General features: G+C 39.0%; 1 protein-coding gene across 2 annotated transcripts in view; it reads right to left on the bottom strand.

Moving 5' to 3' along the window:
• The window catches only part of ARHGAP10 (Rho GTPase activating protein 10), a 223337-nt gene that overhangs the window by 117130 nt on the left and 86877 nt on the right, over positions 1 to 19330 (bottom strand). The window contains exons 5-8 of one of the 2 annotated variants that reach the window (XM_024207560.3): positions 13922 to 14023; positions 9957 to 10067; positions 5960 to 6064; positions 3024 to 3153 (exon numbers count right to left, since the gene is read on the bottom strand). In XM_024207560.3, coding sequence (XP_024063328.2) covers positions 3024 to 3153; positions 5960 to 6064; positions 9957 to 10067; positions 13922 to 14023 — 448 coding nt within the window. The remainder of the gene's footprint in view (positions 1 to 3023; positions 3154 to 5959; positions 6065 to 9956; positions 10068 to 13921; positions 14024 to 19330) is intronic. The other variant, XM_024207561.3, reaches the window with a different exon arrangement.

Below are 19330 nucleotides of genomic sequence, written 5' to 3'. Positions count from 1 at the left end.
GAAGCTGGCACCACTGCCTCATCTAGGAATGAAGCAGGGATGTGTGGATCTGGCAGTACAGGCTGCTCCAGTGGCTCCAAATCCTCTTATTCCTTTCCTCTCCAGTGGCAGTTGCGAATCTTCTGCTGGAGATCTTTTGTGAGAACAATGCCCCTAGTATTCAAATTCTGGACCTCTACTGTGTACAAGAAAAAACATGGGGCGGGGTCAAGATTGTTAAACAGCATGCTTATCCAGACCACACTAGTAGAAAAGGGAATTAAGAATGTGGGGGAGTAAATTTTGCAATATGCAAGGCTAAAAGGTCCTGGCCCACATGAACTCAATAATTCGATGGTGCCAATTATGATTGCTATTCCTAGATGGTCTGGTAATTGTAAAGATTTGGTATATGTTAACAGTATGGGTACAACAGAGAATGGAATCTATAACAGCATTATCCCAGTGTGACGATGGCAAAACAAGGAGGAGAGGAAATAAACACAGAACTGTCTGTTTTGCACAGACAGTTCTGTGAGTAAGCATCATGAATGAACCTGACTACAAGTGAGGGAGGTTGGGCCCGACTAGTCATTAAAGAGAGAGTAAAGGAGGTGGTACAGCTAGGGGACACAGTATGTGCTCTGGGATACCACAACTTTTGGTGTTGCCTGACTGGATTTTGTCTGAACCTCACCTCTCCGGCTCAGATAGGGACCTATGCCCTATGGCCAAGTGTGCAGATGAAGGAAGATGTGACAGAGGCTGTGACAGACAACACCAAATGAGAGTCACTGGTGACCGCTCTCTTTGCACCCATACTTCCTTTGTCCATTAACACCACTGATTTGGTACAAAGGAAAAAAGAGCAATTGGTGTCCATTGCCCAACTGATAGCTGAGCAACAGGAAATTGGGGACAGTAGTGTACAGGCAGTAGAGACACCCTGATGGAGTATTCCAGAGCAGTTAAGCTTGCATCCCTTGGTTCGTACTTTGAGTCTAATATTAATGATGGTTCAAATGATTACAACTACTCTGGTCTTAGGCATGTGTTGCTGGGTAATAAGCTTGAAAAGGAAGGCGCTTGAAAAGGAAGGCACAGAAAGACAGGATTACGATGCAAACAAATGCTAGTGTAGGAAAGCTTGACCTCACATGAGTAATTAAACACGTGAGGAGGCCTCATTCTTTGGAAAATAGAATTAGGGAGGTAAATGAATTATCAGGCTGAAAAAAGGACGTTTGTGCTAAGTAAGATAAGTAAATAGGTCAGTAGATTAACAAAACAGAATGTTTGAGCCTGCTAAGATAAGAGGGAGAACACTCAGGGAAACATTTACTATAAACAAGATAACAATGGACAGGATAAGTTAGAAATGTAGAGATGTGGTAGAGAGTTGGTCGAATATGGCCAATGAGTGAACAGAAAGTATGCTGCACAGCCCCTGAAAAGTAACCATGCCAATTCAAAAACGTGTGATGCAGCATATAATAAATGCAATGAGATGTGCAATGTATATAAAGAGAGAGGGTTTCGGCATAACTTTGGAGCTATGATGTACCCTGCATCCACCACCCCTGCGTTTGGATCTAATAAACTTAGCGTAGCACTGCTGTATGCAAAATAAAAATACTTGAATAATGAATACCTGAGTTCTTGGAAAGCCAAGTGGAAAGAGGTCTTGGAGGGAATCCCACCACATAACAGGGGCTCCAGGCACTCCAGTAAGGCCAGTAGATGGCATCTTACTGATAGTTCAGCAGACCCCATGGTGATTACCATTGATCCATGGTTGGTAGATAAGGGTCCTATGGAAGTGGAGGTCCCCAAAAGGCTCTGGGGGCCCTGTATGAACTGACATGCTGTGGACAGACCATCAGTGTAACTGACGGCACCCATTCCTCCTCAGAGTAAGAGTTGTCAGACTCTAAGGGTGGAACCCTCAGTACTGGCTGCATTCAGCCAGAGGTGTAAGCAGGTGAATAGCATCCCACGGTGTTGGAATATCCATAGCCCTGCCGGTGCTCAAGACCGGCAAGTGACGCCTGGACAATGTTGTGAATGGAGCATCAGGTCCAATCAGATTGGTGACTCTGGATGTGTGTAAATAGTCAGATCCTCAATAAGGGCATTCCAAGATCTGGCAGGAGAACTGACTGGAGTCTTTGGAATTCGATCCATTGTATAGGTGTGGGTATGGTAGTTTTAGCATTGTGGAAAACTGATGGTGCTAAATGTCTAAGGATTAACAGGGGGGAAACCCCTGGTCCCCACTCTCTAAACTACAACTATACACTAATTAACTATGAAACAAAACTATTAAAACTATATACAATGTTTTTAGAAGAAGCTGAGCCTAAGAAGCTAGAAACTACTAACACAGGAGGTTCTGTCCTAGACCACACCTGGTAGAAAAAGAACTGAAGAGGTGGTTGGTCCATGTCGCCACATCTGCCTACAGTTCACCCCACGAGGAGGCATAGTGCACCAGCGCAGACCAACAAACATTTCTATTGAAGAATTTCCAGTACCAGACACATGGAATGCATGTTCACCCACAATGAATAGCTTGGTTCCAGCCTCAAAGAAGAATAAACATTTCCTGTAAAGGGCTTTACATTCAACAACAAAATCTTTAGTGCACTGTACAGAGAGTCAGTTGAAGACTATCCCCAGCTCTGACACCGATTCACTATGTGACATTGGCTAACTCACTGAGCCTTTCTGTGCCTCACTGGAATACTAAGACAGGAATATTACAGCCTCCCTACCTCACTGGAGGTTTCCTTAATTGATATTTGTATAGTGCTTGGAGATCACTGTATGAAAGACTATATATTAATATTAAGTATGATATTAAATTTGTAAAGAGATGAGAACACTGAATTATAAATGCACTTTTCTTAAACCAAATGCTTTTTGAGTAGAAACTCTGTGCGTGCATGCATGTTTGTCGAAGTACATGTACTTGAATGTGTATAGCACTTAGAAGATTTTGGGCACGACTGGAATACAAATAATAAAATAAAATTGTATCTTACTTTTTTCCTGCACATAAAGGTAGCCTTCTATTGTAAACTGATTTGCTCTTTTATGTTCCTGAGGATTCCGCCTGATTTTGTTCATGAGCTCCTCCACCTCCGATCTTGTTCCTTCAAAACGATTTCTTGTCTAAATTTCCAAAAAAAAAAAGGATATTTAAAACAGAAAAAATACTAAGAAAGCTACATTCTGAAGCTTTGTGAGCAGCCTGCCTCAACCCTCCAGCATCAAGACACACACACACACACACACACACACACACACACACGGAGAACAGGCATCCTGGTCCAGAAGCAGGTTGCTATACCCACCTGGAAACAGGCTATCCCTGACTGCTACTAGTCTGTTGCTAACCAATTTGGCTTTGGAAAGCTGAATGTAGGTAAAGTGGTTGCAGAGGTTTCTGGGGCATGCCTAAAGTAAATCCTGCCTTTGAGAGAATGGGGTTTTCAAACTGCGCTGGGGCCATTGCTGGAATTCATGTGCCCATAGTTTGCTTGCCCTCCTAAAGGAGCACGTGAGTACGTAAACTAAAAAAGGTACTGCTCCATTGTTATGCAGGCCTTTGAAGACCATATCAACATGAGCTGCACTGGAAAAGTTCATAATGCCAGGGTTTTCTGCCAATTGGGAGTCTACATTCAAGGACAGGCTGGGACACTAATCCCATGAAATGACATTGCCATAAACAGAGTTACTTTCCCCACTATTATTCTAGGGGACCCCACGTACCCTATTTTGCCTTTGCTTATGAAAGCATACCCTGATCTCAGAGGCCCCAGCAAAACAAGGTTAAATTACACTTTCAGAAGATGCAGAATGGTGGTTGAATGTGGTGTGGCATATAGAAACCCCACTGGCAGAGACCCATTTGGATTCCAATGTCATCAATGCTGTTTGCATTACTGTGGCTTGCTGTGCTCTTCACAATCTTTGGGAAGCAAAAGATGAGACATTTCTCCAGAATGGACCCATGACCGTGACAGACTGCTGAGCCAGTACCTCAGCCACAAAATGCAGCTACCACAGCTGCAGCAGGATGCACCCGGGCAACAGAAATTAGAGATGGTCTGTGCTCTCACATCATGGACAAATGGAAGACAGAAAATAATACCTTTTATGAATGTGCTTGTGCAATTCTTACAGTATATTAGGTAAGGTGGGAGTGATTGTCATGCACTGTACTGCTTAAAAGACATGTGTGAAACAGATTAATAGATTCTAAAGCCAGAAGGGACCATTGTGATCATCTAGTCTGACATCCTGTATAGAACAGGTCATACATAGAACTTCCCCAAAATAATTCCTAGAGCAGATCTTTTAGAAAAACATCCAATCTTGATTTTAAAATTACATCAACCATGATTCTACGCCACTCAGGTTACTGAATCGGCATAGAGAGACACTTTACAGTGGACAGCTCCACTGACCTCTGTGTCTTTTGGGCTCTCAACCTCAGGGTCATTTCTGACTCTTCTTTCCCTTCTCCTCCCACATCCAAGGCTGTCACCAAGTTTTGCCACTCCTTCCTCTAGAGCATTTTGAAAATCCAGCCCAGCCTTTCAATTCCAACAATTATAACACTAATATCCCACCTTCGTTACTGCAGCCTCTCTGCATTTCCTGATGCACATATTGCTACCGTTCAGTCCATCCAAAATATTGCTACAAAGATTATTTTCCTTTCCCATTGCTCTGACCACGTCACTTCCCTCTTCAAACTTCTCACTGGCTCACCTTCATCTACAATTTCAAGTTCAACTCCTCATTTTCACCTTCAAAGCCCTGTACAACTTCATCCTGGCCTATATTTCAGATCTTATTTCTTATCCTGTCCTACTTCAGCTTTTTTGCTCTAATACCAATATCAGACTCAATGCCCTTTTACTATCCTTCTCCTACTTGCACCTTGGTGCCTTCTTTTATGCTGCCATCTGTGTTTGGAATAATCTCCCAATCCCAGTAGGAAAGACCCCTCAATTCAATTCCCTCCAGAAAGGGTAACTTCTTCCAAGAAGCCCACTAGCACAAAGTCACAACTGAAAAATTCCCTCTGCAACCCAATACAACTTGAGAATTGGTGAGTGCAGAGAAAAGATGTACACAAACAAAAAGGAAATACAAGTGTGGTATCATCAAAGATGTCAACTTACATAACCATATATTATCGTAATTCTTTTCTGCCTTTTCTCCCCACTACCGTCTGTTGTTCTGACTCATCGATTCATGTCTATAATCAGACTGTAACCTCCTAGAAATACTGTGTCGTAATTCCAGACAACCCTGGAGACCAACAGCCAACCAACAAAACAAGTGTTGCACAGGCAATAGCAGTCTAAGTTTCCTTAAACAGCTCAATACTTGAGTGCTTCAAGTACATTATTTTCTGAAAGTATTGTTCTGAAGAAGAAAGTCTGGTTCACAGTCTCCATGTCATTCTTTCTTTGGCTCCTTTAATGGAAGTACCAACAAGTGTGACAAAAATTGTTAGGAAGCCTGGCTGTCTCACTGTATGTTCTTCAGTTACCTACAGTGTAGTTCTGTAGTAATGACTTAAAATCAATCCAATTAAGATGTATTCCATTGCCAAACCTCTGAGCCAGCCAACTGCACATAATTAAAATAAACTGTTAATTACATTAAACTTAAACATATCGAGTGTGAACATGAAAGAATTTAAACAAACTATGAAAAGTTGACAGAAAATATTTTAAAGAGTATTAGAGAACACTAGGTGTCAGGATTAGCTGTATTCTCAATTATTGCACAATGGCTCATTCAGTCACGTAGTTGGTTAGCCAGAAGATGGCACTATAACACCAAAGTTTCTCTTGATTAACTCACATTACCAAGAAACATGTTATTCAAATATACAGTACACATTTTTTATTCCAAAAATTTGTAAATTGCTTAAATAAAAAACATCTTAACTTACATTCTGGATATTGATCTGCAGAGCCATTTTGTAGTGATTGAAGTCTTTGGCGAGTTCATAGCCCTGATGATAGAAAGTGAATATACCCTGAAAAAATGACAGCACCTGGAATACAAGCAGGAGAGCTTTCTTAGCAGGGAGAACACCAATTGCCAGCAAAGATTGCTGTATTCTCATTTAGTCTTTAGTAAGCATTTAAAAGAAGAAGTAAACAAAAACTATCAGATTTTTTTAATAAAAATATTCTTACTAATGTCTACTATTCACGAGAATCTATTTAGTTAAAAATGGCTAACAACATAACTAACACCTGTGGAGCCTGTCTTGCTTCCAGTCTCTTACAAATTATCTTTATTTTAAACTTGATCAAACAAGTAAGAAATAGGGCTGACGATTAATCGCCGTTAACTCACGTGATTAACTCAAAAAAATTAATTGTGATTAAAAAAATTAATCACAGTTTTAATTGCACTGTTAAACAACAGAATACCAATTGAAATTTATTAAATATTTTGGATGCTTTTCTACATTCTCAAATAATATAGATTTCAATTGCAACACAGAATACAAAATGTACAATGCTCACTTCATATTATTTTTTATTACGAATATTTGCACTGTAAAAATGATAAACGAAATAGTATTTTCAATTCATCTCATACAAGTACGATAGTGTAATCTCTTTATTGTGAAAGCACCACTTACAAATATAGATTTTTTTTTTTGGTTACATAACTGCACTCAAAAACAAAACAACGTAAAACTTTAGAGCCTACAAGTCCACTTAGTTCTACTTCTTGTTCAGCCAATCGCTAAGACAAACAAGTTTGTTTACATTTACGGGAGATAATGCTGCCCACTTCTTATTTACAATGTCATTAAGGGGTGGGGAAGGATAGCTCAGTGGTTTGAGCATTGGCCTGCTAAACCCAGGGTTGTGAGTTCAATCCTTGAGGGGGATATTTAGGGATCGGGGGCAAAAATCTGTCTGGGGATTGGTCCTGCTTTGAGCAGGGTTGGACTAGATGATCTCCTGAGGTCCCTTCCAACCCTGATATTCTAAGAATTAGCAGTTAACCAGAAAGTGAGAACAGGCATTTGCATGGCACTTTTGTAGCTGGCATTGCAAGATATTTATGTGCCAGATATGCTAAACATTCGTATGCCCCTTCATACCACCACTACAGAGGACATGCTTCCATGCCCATGATGATTGTTAAAAAAATAACGCGTTTGTTAAAATTGTGACTGAATTCCTTGGGGGAGAATTGCATGTCTCCTGCTCTGTTTTACCCACATACTGTCATATATTTCATATTATAGCAGTCTCGGATGATGGCCCAACACGTTCATTTTAAGAACACTTTCATTGCAGATTTGACAAAACACAAAGAAGGTCCGGTGAGATTTTTAAAGATAGCTACAGCACTCTACCCGAGGTTTAAGAATCTAAAGTACCTTCCAAAATCTGAGATAGACAGGGTGTGGAGCATTCTTTCAGAAGTCTTAAAAGAGCAACGCTCCGATGCGGAAACTACAGAACCCGAACCACCAAAAAAAAAGAATCAACCTTCTGCTGGTGACATCTGACTCAGATGATGAAAATGAACGTGCATTGCTTTGGATTGTTAACGAGCAGAACCCGTCATCAGCATGGAGGTATGTCCTCTGAAATGGTGGTTGAAGGATGAAGGGACGTATGAATCTTTAGTGCATCTGGCACAAAAATGTCTTGCAACACTGGCTTCAACAGTGCCATGCGAACACCTGTTCTCACTTTCAGGTGACACTGTAAACAAGAAGTGGGCAGCATTATCTCCTGCAAATGTAAACAAACTTATTTGTCTGAGCGATTGGCTGAACAAAAAGTAGAACTGAGGGGACTTGTAGGCTCTAAAATTTTACGCTGTTTTATTTTTTAATGCAATTATCTTTTGTACACAATTCTACATTTACAAGTTCAACTTTCATGATAAAGAGATTACACTACAGTACTTACATTAGGTGAATTAAAAATAGTATTTCTTTTGTTTTTTACAGTGTAAATATTTGTAAACAAAAATAACTATAAAGTGAGCACTGCACACTTTGTATTTTGTGTTGTAATTGAAATCAATATATTTGAAAATGTAGAAAACATCCAAAAATATTTAAATGAATGGAATTCTATTATTGTTTAACAGTGCGATTAATTGAGAGATTAATCATGATTTTTTTTAAATCGTGCAATTAATCGTGATTAATTTTTTTAATATCTTGACATCCCTAGTAAGAAAGAATAGGCAACTCCCAAAGCAAAGCAAGGGAGAAAAACCCACAGAAAGACAGGCCTCTGTATTGTGGAGAAAAGGTGCCACAGCCTAATAATGTAATAATACTTTGAAGCCACATTTAAGCAAACTATTTTCAAAATAGTGGTTCACTACCCTTGCAAAAATGCACGGCTCAGAAAATATCTATGTGGCAAAGGAGGAGATGGGCATAAGCAATTGGTAGCAGGTACACAACTAACCATCTCAATTCATTCCCTCAGTGAAAATTAAACATTAAAAAAAGGAATATAATTTGCAGATATTGAATATAATAGACTATATTCAGATACAAATCAAGCAATAATTTCCTCCCACATACAACTTACCCAGTCTGCAGAGGGAAAGGTTGTTGCGAAAAGCAGTTGAAAGAACCAGTTCACCAGGGTATGGACATGAAATTTGAAAACGTAATTTGGAGAGGTACTAGTTTTAATTGGGCTTTCAGGAAGGTGAATGGCTTTTGTTATGGAATCGCTAGATACCACAATACTAAGCTCATAGATTCATTTATTTTTATTTGTTTTAACAAGACATAGGGGACGCATGCAAAAACACCTAAGGCCTTGTCTACAAACAAGCTTCAAATATGCCTGTATAGGCAGAGCACTACAAACCCCCTACTATATGGACATAGTTTATATCAGAGTGCTTATACCAGTATAGCTTATTCCTGTATAGAAAGGAGAACTTTTAACCAGTATAACTGTCCACACACGGCTTTATACTGGTGTGACTGTCTGTTTAAAAAAAAAAATCACACCCCTAACCCAAAAAGTTATACTGCTACAAAATCTAGGTGTAGATAAGACCTAAGGGATTTAGGAGCACAAGTCAATAAGACTTATCATCTTAAGTCCCTACTCACTGCTGGAAAACACCATATACCATCTCAATAACTATCATAGTCAGAGTGGTTCTGAGCGTTTCATAAATACATCTGAACCCAGAGGATACTGGCATAGCTTAAGGTTTTGTTACAAACCTAATTCAACTCCTCTCTGTGAAGGTTTGGGGAAATTTTAGAGCGAGCCCTCGCAGGAACTTTGAGTAAACCTGGTCAGCATTGTTATGGTTTAGCTTGAAACCAAGTGAAGCTCATTGGTTTTACACACTTTAAACCCTGGCCACGTTTGGTAGTTTTAGACTAATTTTGCTTTGAGATTTTGGACCAGATTCAGCCTTTTAGTGAGTGGGCTCAACTATAAATGAAGTAAATAGGAGTTGAACCTGCAAACCCCATCCTGGAAATATGCTCTTTGGATTATTCACATTACGTTTCAGGGGCTATGAATTCAATAAAAAAAAACCCGTTTGCCCAAAGACCCTGTGAACAAAAGCTGCCAAGTTTTACACACCTCTGCCCTTAACAACCTAAGCCAGGGTCTTCTGTAGAACATCTCCAGGGCTTGTCTGTACTCAAAAACTTGCATGAAGGTAACTAGATCAGTTATAGTTACACTGGTGACTTTAAGCTAAATCAGTTTGTCTCTCTCTCTATATTGGGAGTTTGCATAGATCTAATATGATAGTTTTTAATTCTACTTAGTTACCCAGTTACTTAGTTTTTTAAAAAGCAGAAATCAGCACTGATCCCCTTTGTTTTTCACCCTATTACACTCCATCTCTCCCCCTTGTCAAAGCCATCAGGTGTTGCTTTCTTATATAATAAATTCTATAGCACTTACAGGTTCCACACACTCAAATTTCTTCCGTTCCTGTATCTCCTGCAGCTTGCACACATATTCAAGTGACAGCTCATAAAAGTGCTTTCTATTTTGCTCCACTTGGTAATCTGCCTACAGACAGAACAGAGCTGTTTTAGAGTTTTAGGTTTCACAGACATTATGCAGATAGCTTCAGAATGACATGTATACAGAGCTGAAGATGGTAAGTGATAAGACTCTCCAGACGAAGGACTAGCCCCAACAGTACACATCCTTCATTACTGTAGTTTACTTTGGATACATTAACAACAGTGCCTTTTACCATTTGCTTGGTTGTGTTTTGTTTCAGAAGGTGGAGTGTTTTTTGGAAACTCACATGACATTTCATTTTAATTGCAATGCAGATCACAAACATGTCAGTGCAAACATACACTGATTATTTAATATCACACAACAGGGCCCTGCACAGACACAGAGAGGATAAAAAGACTCATACCTAAGAGATGCGAACTGCTTCCATTCAACCCTGGGTGGAAGTGTTAACGCTGAAGGTTCTCTGTCATTGTCTGTATTGCTCCCCATCCCCCAAAACATGCTATTGCTCTGAAAACTCTGGAACGTTTCAATCTCCTCCTCTCCTGCCCATCCTGAACATGTATGAATTGTGATGGCAAGCAAGATGATAATCTGTCTCCTATCTTACTTGCTGATTTGTCAAGGGTTTCTTTGATGCATTATACAGATATCCATACTGTGTACCACTAGCAATAAAAGAGTTTAAAAGAAGCCCACCCTTTATTCTGGGTATTAAACACACCATATAGCCTACAAAATATTGGAAATGTAATAAATGTAGCCTTAGTTCTGACCCATGCAGATGTATTAATATTTTGGAGTTTATAAAGTGCCAATGTCTTACTGATCTCATGTATTAATTACATTTTAGCTACCATTCACTCCTATACAGGCGCAAATACGGCTTCATGCTGTTAGGAAATTAGTATAGGCTATTAATAAAGATACACATGTCCAAGCCAAGTCTTCAACTGAAGAGGAACTGAACAATGGCTAACATTACCCTTATTAAAATAAATTTGAGGAAAGGACATAGTGTCATTCCAATTGTTAAACGATCATTACTGAAGTCCTCCTCTGTGAAATGGTATCTAAGGCCTTCCAGGAGTTTCATAAAAGCCTCAAACCCCACAAAAGTGCAAACTCCAGAGAAAGACAGGGGGAAAGGCAGGGAATGGAAAATAAAGGAAAAACCCAGACTTACCACCTCCAACTCAAAAGACTATCAAACATGGTTCAGGTACAACATTAACTACTGTGCTGTGTCAAAAATAGCTTCAAAATATTTTGTATGTAAACAAAAACAAAAATCAATCCTCTATTGTTCTGTGCCAATAGTTTGTGAACGAAGACACACATACTGAATGATCACATTTTTTAAAAGAACCACACACTGTAGCCGTCTGCATGTTTGCAACATTAAAGAGACAGGTTTAAAAATAAATGGGTTAGTACCTAGAAACCTTATTAATGCATGGAATACAATTTATGTATGGTTTGCAAAGTTAGTCATGCCTATAATGCATTGTATGCAATACATAGCTATTTAGAATCATAGGATGTAGACATGCAAAGGGCCTCTTAAGTGATTGCGATGGGGTTTACTATCTATCTTTGTCCCTTAGGACTAGGGTTACCCAGGTGGAGCCAAGGTCTAGCTCTCTATTAATTATTATTATTATTTTAGTGTTAAAGGCCCCAGATGGCACTACACCCTGTCACAGACACCTAGTCCATCCCCTTGTCAATGAAGGATTATATTCCCTAAACTTTCTGAGGTATGAATTATGTCTTTGTTGGGGTACTGTACTTTGTTTGTACATCAGAGGTGCTGATGTACAGCACCTCTGATGTACAAACAATATCTGCATCATGCCTTATAGCAGGGGTCGGCAACCTTTCAGAAGTGGTGTGCCGAGTCTTCATTTATTCACTCTAATTTAAGGTTTCGCGTGCCAGTAATACATTTTAATGTTTTTAGAAGGTTTCTTTCTATAAGTCTATAATATATAACTAAACTATTGTTGTATGTAAAGTAAATAAGGTTTTTAAAATATTTAAGAAGCTTCATTTAAAATTAAATTAAAATGCAGAGCCCTCCCGGACCGGTGGCCAGGACCCAGGCAGTATGAGTGCCACTGAAAATCAGCTCGCGTGCCGCCTTTGGCACGCGTGCCATAGGTTGCCTACCCATGCCTTATAGTTTCAGGAACAATCCTACATTGACAGAGGCAGGAGCCCTGCCACAGTAATATAGCTACCACCACAACACAGCACGTTTTCTTGGTTTTGTCAAGTTCACTTTTAAATTTCTCATTTAAATGCATACTACATACACATAAAGGAAAGGACACAGAAAGCCAAGTGTATGGCTAATTTAGTAGTCAACTCCACCAATTTTATGCATACACGTTTCCTAAGCTTGTACAAAAGTTTTTTTTCCATTTAAAGTCCTATAGGCATTAAATAAAAGCACGTTTTGGCTGTTAAAATGTTTAGTATTCTGTTTTCTAACATTTCTAAAAACAGAAATGAGAAGTTATATCTGACAAGTTTTAAAGAATATTTTTAATTGATAATAGAAGGAATTGTTGTAAGTGAACTTTGTATTTGAAAATTCAGTAAAGAAAATTAAATACATCTACTTTTACTTTCTATACTTTGAACAAGTGGTGCTGATACTGTTACTAGACCTCTGTTCAACACGGCTCTGAGGCTGCTCTCTTTGGAGTGTTCTGCATTTCCACTCAGGCGGTATCTCATCTCTGTTTTAGATGTTTACAAGTTTCCACTATAGGCCTATACAAAGGTAGAAAATAACACTTTCATTTTTCTGTATCAAGTTTTCTACGGTATCTGATCAACTTGGTAAGAACAAGTTCTACCCATGCTCCTACAAACACTTATGCACGTTCTTAAAGTTAAGCACATGAGTAGTTCCAAATGACTTCAATCAGACTACTCACCTGTTCAAAGTTAAGCACATGGAGACTTGCAAAATCAGGGCCTAACTTTCTGAGTAACACAACATGCAGAGATAATATGCTGATGAAATGCAAGTATGGCTGGGTGCTCAAATTACTAGGTAACTGGCCGATTGTGAAAATGATTTATATGGAGAAGGCTGATTGGAACATTTTGTTCAGAAAAACCTTACATTTGGGGGACTTTTAAGTGCTGCTAAATATATGTGAAGCATGTAGAAGCAAAAGAGAAAATTAAGAATTCTGGGAGATTTTCCTAATGTAAGGTAACCCTTCTTGTCTACAGAGGCTCAAACAAACTTCCTTTGCTCATTTTCTCATACCTTACTTACTGGTCCTTGAAAAATAGAAACTGACAAAATCTATCATGGACCACTGAGGGGACAGAAGGAATGCCAACAAAAACAGAGGTTTGTAAGTCTTGAGCTATAAAGACATCAACAATCTTTCCTCCTCTTGCATAGCATCACTGGATAATGAGGTTCTCCAAGTTTTAAAAAATATCAGCATGCAAGCTGTTGCATTTAGCATTACATTCCATTATATCAATTGTCTAGCTGTCAGCCCAATCTACATATTACAGTATAAGTATATATGCAGTGAAACCTTACTATAAATGCAGGTGTGTCCACACTACGTTCATGCTTTACTACTCCTTCAACTGTCTGTAAAAGTAACAAAGTTCAGTAGTGTTGTGTATATGTACTAAAAATATTTACACTTAATCCAAAAGATATCAAACAATGGCAATGTTCAAATGACATTGATTTTCTTGAAGAAAACCAAATTTCCTTGGTTGACGGCAATTTTGCCTTCAACAGCCTAAGTGCTCTTTTTGTACTGTCATTAATATATTTATGTACTCAAGGCAAAAAGGAAAGACCTTCATTTTCAGCAACATTGCTGAAGAAATAGTAGCAGCAGTACCTCTAGTAGCTGTGGCTCTTTCTTCCTAGCTGATAAATTTAAATGCTTCTCTAAAAAGCTGTAGTTTTTCTCTGTCTCTTTATCAAACTTCTTCTTTTCCTCCTGCAAGTAAAAAGCAATAAATTCAATATCATTCACTTAAATATGAAAATACAAGAACAATGTGTCTGTTCGCTTGTTAAAGCTGTAGGCAAGAGGTGTAGCAGAGCAGCAGTAAGGGAGTAAAAAACAAAATGCTATGTGCCCCCCAGTAAATGAGAACAAGCAACACTTTAAATTATTTTTTTAATCATGTCTGAGGGCCTAAACTGAATCAAAGGCCAGTTGCACTGTAATGACAGAAACTGTCATACTAACAAATGCTTGAGCTTTTCCAGTGTAAAAAAAAAAACAAAAACAAAAACAAAAACAAAAATCTACAACTATATTTAGTGTTGCCAATTCTTGAGACTTTATTGTGAATCTCATGAAGCTTAGTGGCGTTTTTTTTAAAAAAAGCCCCTGCTCTTGGCTTCATGATTACATGAGAATCGCATCTTTAATTTTTAAAAAAGGTGTATGTTTCTAGCCCTCATGGTGGCAGAGAAAAGCTTGAAAATATGACCTAAGTATACCCCAAAGGTTCAGAAACCAGAAAATAAAATTAATTCAATTAATCCAAGTTTCGAATGACCTCTTCCTAGCCAAAGCTCAGAACCAAGAGTCAATTCTCATCCTCCTTGACCTATCAGCCACCTTCAACATAGTGGACCATGCTCTTCTTTCTGAAATCATGTCTTCCCTTCGCACCTGTAATTCTGTCCTCTCCCGGTCCTCCTACCTCTCTCATCATTCTTTCAGCATGTCCTTTGGAGAAGCCTCCTCATTCCCCTGCTTCAACTTTCTGTGGGGGTTCCATCAAGCTCTCTGTCCTTGGTCCCCTTCTCTTCTCCCTCTACACCTGATCTCTGGGAAATGTCATCCACAAACACAAATTCAACAACCATCTCTACGTTGATGACTCACAGACCTCTCTCGCTACCCCAGGCCTGTCTCCTCCAGTCCAAATTAAAATCTCAGCCTGTCTCTCTCATCTCCTCGTGGATGTCTAGCTACCAACTGAAGTTAAACCTGGCTAAAACAGCTTCTAATCCCCACTACCCCTCTCTCCCATCAAAGCCCTGCCAGCACTGTGAATACCACCACGATCCTGCCTGTTGCTCTGGCCTGTAACCTAGGCATCTCTTTTGACTCAGACCTGTCTCTAAGTCCTCATGTCTAGGGTAGGTCTAAACCTTGCTGCTTCTTTCTGAAAAACTTCTCTAAGATGCGGACTATCCTATCAGCTAGAACTCTGGTCCAAGCTCTCATCAGCTCCTGTCTATATTACTGCACATCCTTCTCTCTTGCCTTGGCAAACACAATGTTGCCTTGCTCATATCCATTCAGAATGCTGACCCAATCACCCTGTCTTTGATTTCCTCCACTGGCTCTCCTTTCCCTATCACATCAAACATAAGCTACTTGTCTTCTCTTTCATGGCCTTTCAGGGTCTATCCCCTCTCCATCTCTCATTTGCTACTGAAATGTTGACTCTTGCCTTCCATCAGCCCATGATGCCAGCCTCCATAGACCACTTGTTAAATTTTCTAACAATCACATTTGTGCTTTCTCCTATACTGCCCCTCATGCTTGGGAGGAGCTCCTCTTAAAAACCTGCAAAATACACAGAAAAAGATAAAAATACTTATATAAAGTTTATTTGAAAGTCTCTTCATAAAACTGTAGTCCACTTGTTCACAAAAAAAGCAGTAGGGTAATTCAATCTATGCCCCTTTGCACCTAACAGAACTACTTCCTACAGTTCCCACTAAAGTCTCATCTCATCTCAGCTCATTCATATTTCCTGGGGGCAGGGGGGAAAGCGCAGGACTAAGAGGCATCCATTGACATTTTAAAATCATGCACTAACTTGAGGAATCTGCAAATTCAATATTAAACAACCCCTGAAGTCCTTGATGCCACTGTCATGCACACCATTTCATTTTCTATTAAATCGACTGACTTTTTGGAATGTTTAAGGCAGAGCAATATCCTGACTTCCTTCAATGGCTGAATGAGTCTTTTTCCTAATAGACAACCTAATCCAAAGCCTACTTAAGTATTTCCACTGACCTCCCTGGGTTGTGGCTCAGGTATATACGGCCCACTTTTTTTTCCTGAATCTCAGAAATGGGTGCAACCAGGAGCAATTTAACTACTAGATTTGTGTGCACAAATGCCACTTACACATGCAAATCAAAATGTTGCAGCATCCAAAATACTGCATTTACAAAAGTGACAGCCTAAGTATTAGTTATTTCAGATTTGTTGGAAATATGACTTTATAGGTCTAATGTAGCAGAAACAATTTCACAACAATCCTTCCCTTTAATCATTTCTATTTTTCTTGATGCAGTTAATTAGAGAGTCAAGTCAATACTAGGGCAACTGGCAATCAGAACAATTTTTGTGCTGTCTTGTTATAGGGGTAGTAACAATTAAAATTTAATAAAAATATAATATAATATTGGGATCAAATTCTAAGAATGATGACAGGTTCTTTGCTAATTAAAATTCAAATTTCCTACCATCCTATATTATTCTGAAAACAATCTCACATATGTATCTATTACAGGGGTCTCAAACTGTGGGTCGTGACCCAAAGTGGGTTGTGACCCCATTTTTATGGGGTCACCAATGCTGGTGTTGGCCCTGGGCCCCAGCAAGTCTGAAGCCCAAGCCCCACCGCCTGGGGCTGAAGCCCAAGCCCCACTGCCCAGGGCTAAGGTTACATGCCCCTGCCCAGGGTAGAAGCCCTTGGCTTCAGCTTTGCCCTGCCCCTCTGCCCAGAGTCTCACGCAGCAGGGCTCAGGCAGGGTCAATCTTCTGTCCCCCCTCCTGGGGTCGTGTAGTAATTTTTGTTGTCAGAAGGGGGTCACAGTGCAATGAAGTTTGAGAACCGCTCATCTATTATATCAAAGACATATTGGTTATGATCTACTCACTGAAGTACTCACTAAATTTTCTCTTACACTCTTTCTGCTTTGTTCTTAATGACACCAGATAATATTCTGTTCCCTGAGCTGCATGACTTTGAGGAAACCTTCGTCTTATTTGAAAAGGAACTCTTTTAATCTGTTTAGGACTGGCCCACAAGCAAGGTTTTACAAAATGTAATGTTAATAAAACACTTAGGTTAGACCTAAAATATGGGTTTCCTATCTCATGGGGATCCTTTAAGCATACCATTATTCTAGACATTGTCCCTTTAATTAAACTCATCTAAAATTAAAGATGATGATATAGTGTTTGGGTCAATCAGACCCTTTACCAGAGTCAAGCCTAAACATGTAATTAAATTCTAAAGAGAGGAAGAAGAAAACCAAACAGATAAATTACTGAAGTGAAACAATATAATAAATGGTTTCAGCCTTATTATAGACTATGTGAGATTAGCACATGGGAGGCGGGGGAACAGGAAGAATATAAAGATGTCATTGTGTTTACATATTACATTCCCTTGAGTGCTTAAGTATGTGTGCTTTGCAAAAAAAAAAAAAAAATACTTCCTTCCCCATGTGCAAAACCCCACTGTACTCTGTTTAAATTCAGGTTTGTTTGTTTTTTCCAGCTGTGATGCTTCTTTCCAATGGGTCAATTCGGTGAGGGCTCAGAATTGGACCTGATCTATCCAATTCAGACTCATTTATCCATAGGAGTAAAACTGTTAAATATTAAGCAGCAGTAATTTAAGGTGAACTAAACATTCAATGTTTGCTTTTTGTAGTGAGCATGTGTATTTTTCCTACAGCAAATATACTTACTGTTCTATATTCAGACGTAATAGTTCTAACTGTATTATATTTGGAGATGTTGATACTATGCAATATTATCTTTCCAATACCATAGTTAACATTTCAGCACTTCCATTATACTGGATATTTTTTTAAAAATTCCTGAAAAGTATTCTTCAGATCTCCATAAAACCGCTTTTTAAAAAAACATGTTCTATTTAAGCTTAAAATATAGCACTATTCAGTTCTTAATACAGAAGGTGTTTTGTTCTAAATACATTTAAAATTCTACAGCAAGAGGCCAAATCCTGAAGTTCCTACAGTTTTTATTTTGTCCTTACACGGGTAAAACTATTTAAAGTCAATGTGAGGTTTGCCTAAATAAGGAATGCAAAAAAATGGAGTAAGAGCTTAAAACCTGGCCCAAGGTCATCTATGTTGCTATTATGCTTGTGGAGAAATTACCCTTTTGATAATGTTAAGAGACTCAGATTTCAATCCCCTTGAAGAAAGCCACTGTGTGTTTATAGATACAGTACATATATTTATCATGACCCTGAATTTATACAGAGCTTTTCATCCAAAAAAAATCCTGAAGCATTTTTCAAATCTTGTGTACCGAAGGCGTATGTACTGGGGTCCTTTTGGTCACCATTGAAGTGCAGCCACTTCCAGGATGGAACATGTTAGCTGTTTAACAGTGCACAGTACTACTGTAGAGGTTGAGACAGGAAGTGAGGAATGATGTATCCAAATGAAATTGTATTGAGAAATTCAGGGGGGCAGAATGCAGTTACACAGTTGACAGGACAGAAGGGTTAAACACTGGTGAAAAGTGCCATGAGATTTTTAATGATCATAAATGATCATGAGCTCTCATCTAACAGACAGCAACACCCTTTACCATCACAAATAGCATGCTGAGGTATTGGTTCAATACTGAACTTTGGCGATCAGGGGCTAACTATGGCACCACTAACTTGTTTTTTTCCCCCCTTAAAAGAGGCCCAATTACTGAGACAACTTTTAAAATATGCTAGACAAAACCCCTGCTTAGTTGTGAGCTCTGACAAAACTCTCAGGGACCCCAGAAGATTAAGTGAAGGCAGAACAGATGTTCTGTTTTAATTGTTTACAATCCAGGATAGAACATTTTCCCCTCATGTATTGTGAAGAGGTATTCTTGTTCTGAGTTTAAAGTGAATCAGGAAGCAACATTTAGAGACTCAGTAAAAGAGAAAAAGCTCTTCACTCTGGTGCTGCATAGAGTGGAATTTTACCTTCCTGATAGAAAAACTCAGCAACCAAAGTTCAGGCAGGAGGAAATGGACCTGTTGTATTACAGAAGCACTAACTTTTGACTGGAGACATTTTGGCTGAGGAGGGGTTTTTACAGACAATTTGCTTCTTGCAAGTTCTTGCATTGCTGTAGAAGAAAAAGTGTAAAAAGTGTTTTCTGTATCTGAAACTATTTTGAAAATTCACCATGCCTGTGTTCCTGGTAAGGGAGATAATTGAAATTTCACTGTAATTTTTTAGATACCACTTCCAAGTGAAACCTCGAAAGGGTCAAGCTCTGACATCTGCACACTGA

This window comes from Terrapene carolina, unplaced genomic scaffold, assembly GCF_002925995.2.
Source record: "Terrapene carolina triunguis isolate 2854851 unplaced genomic scaffold, T_m_triunguis-2.0 Scaffold66, whole genome shotgun sequence".
NCBI classification, from domain to species: Eukaryota; Metazoa; Chordata; order Testudines; family Emydidae; genus Terrapene; species Terrapene triunguis.
This window is presented reverse-complemented; position numbering and strand designations above follow the sequence as displayed.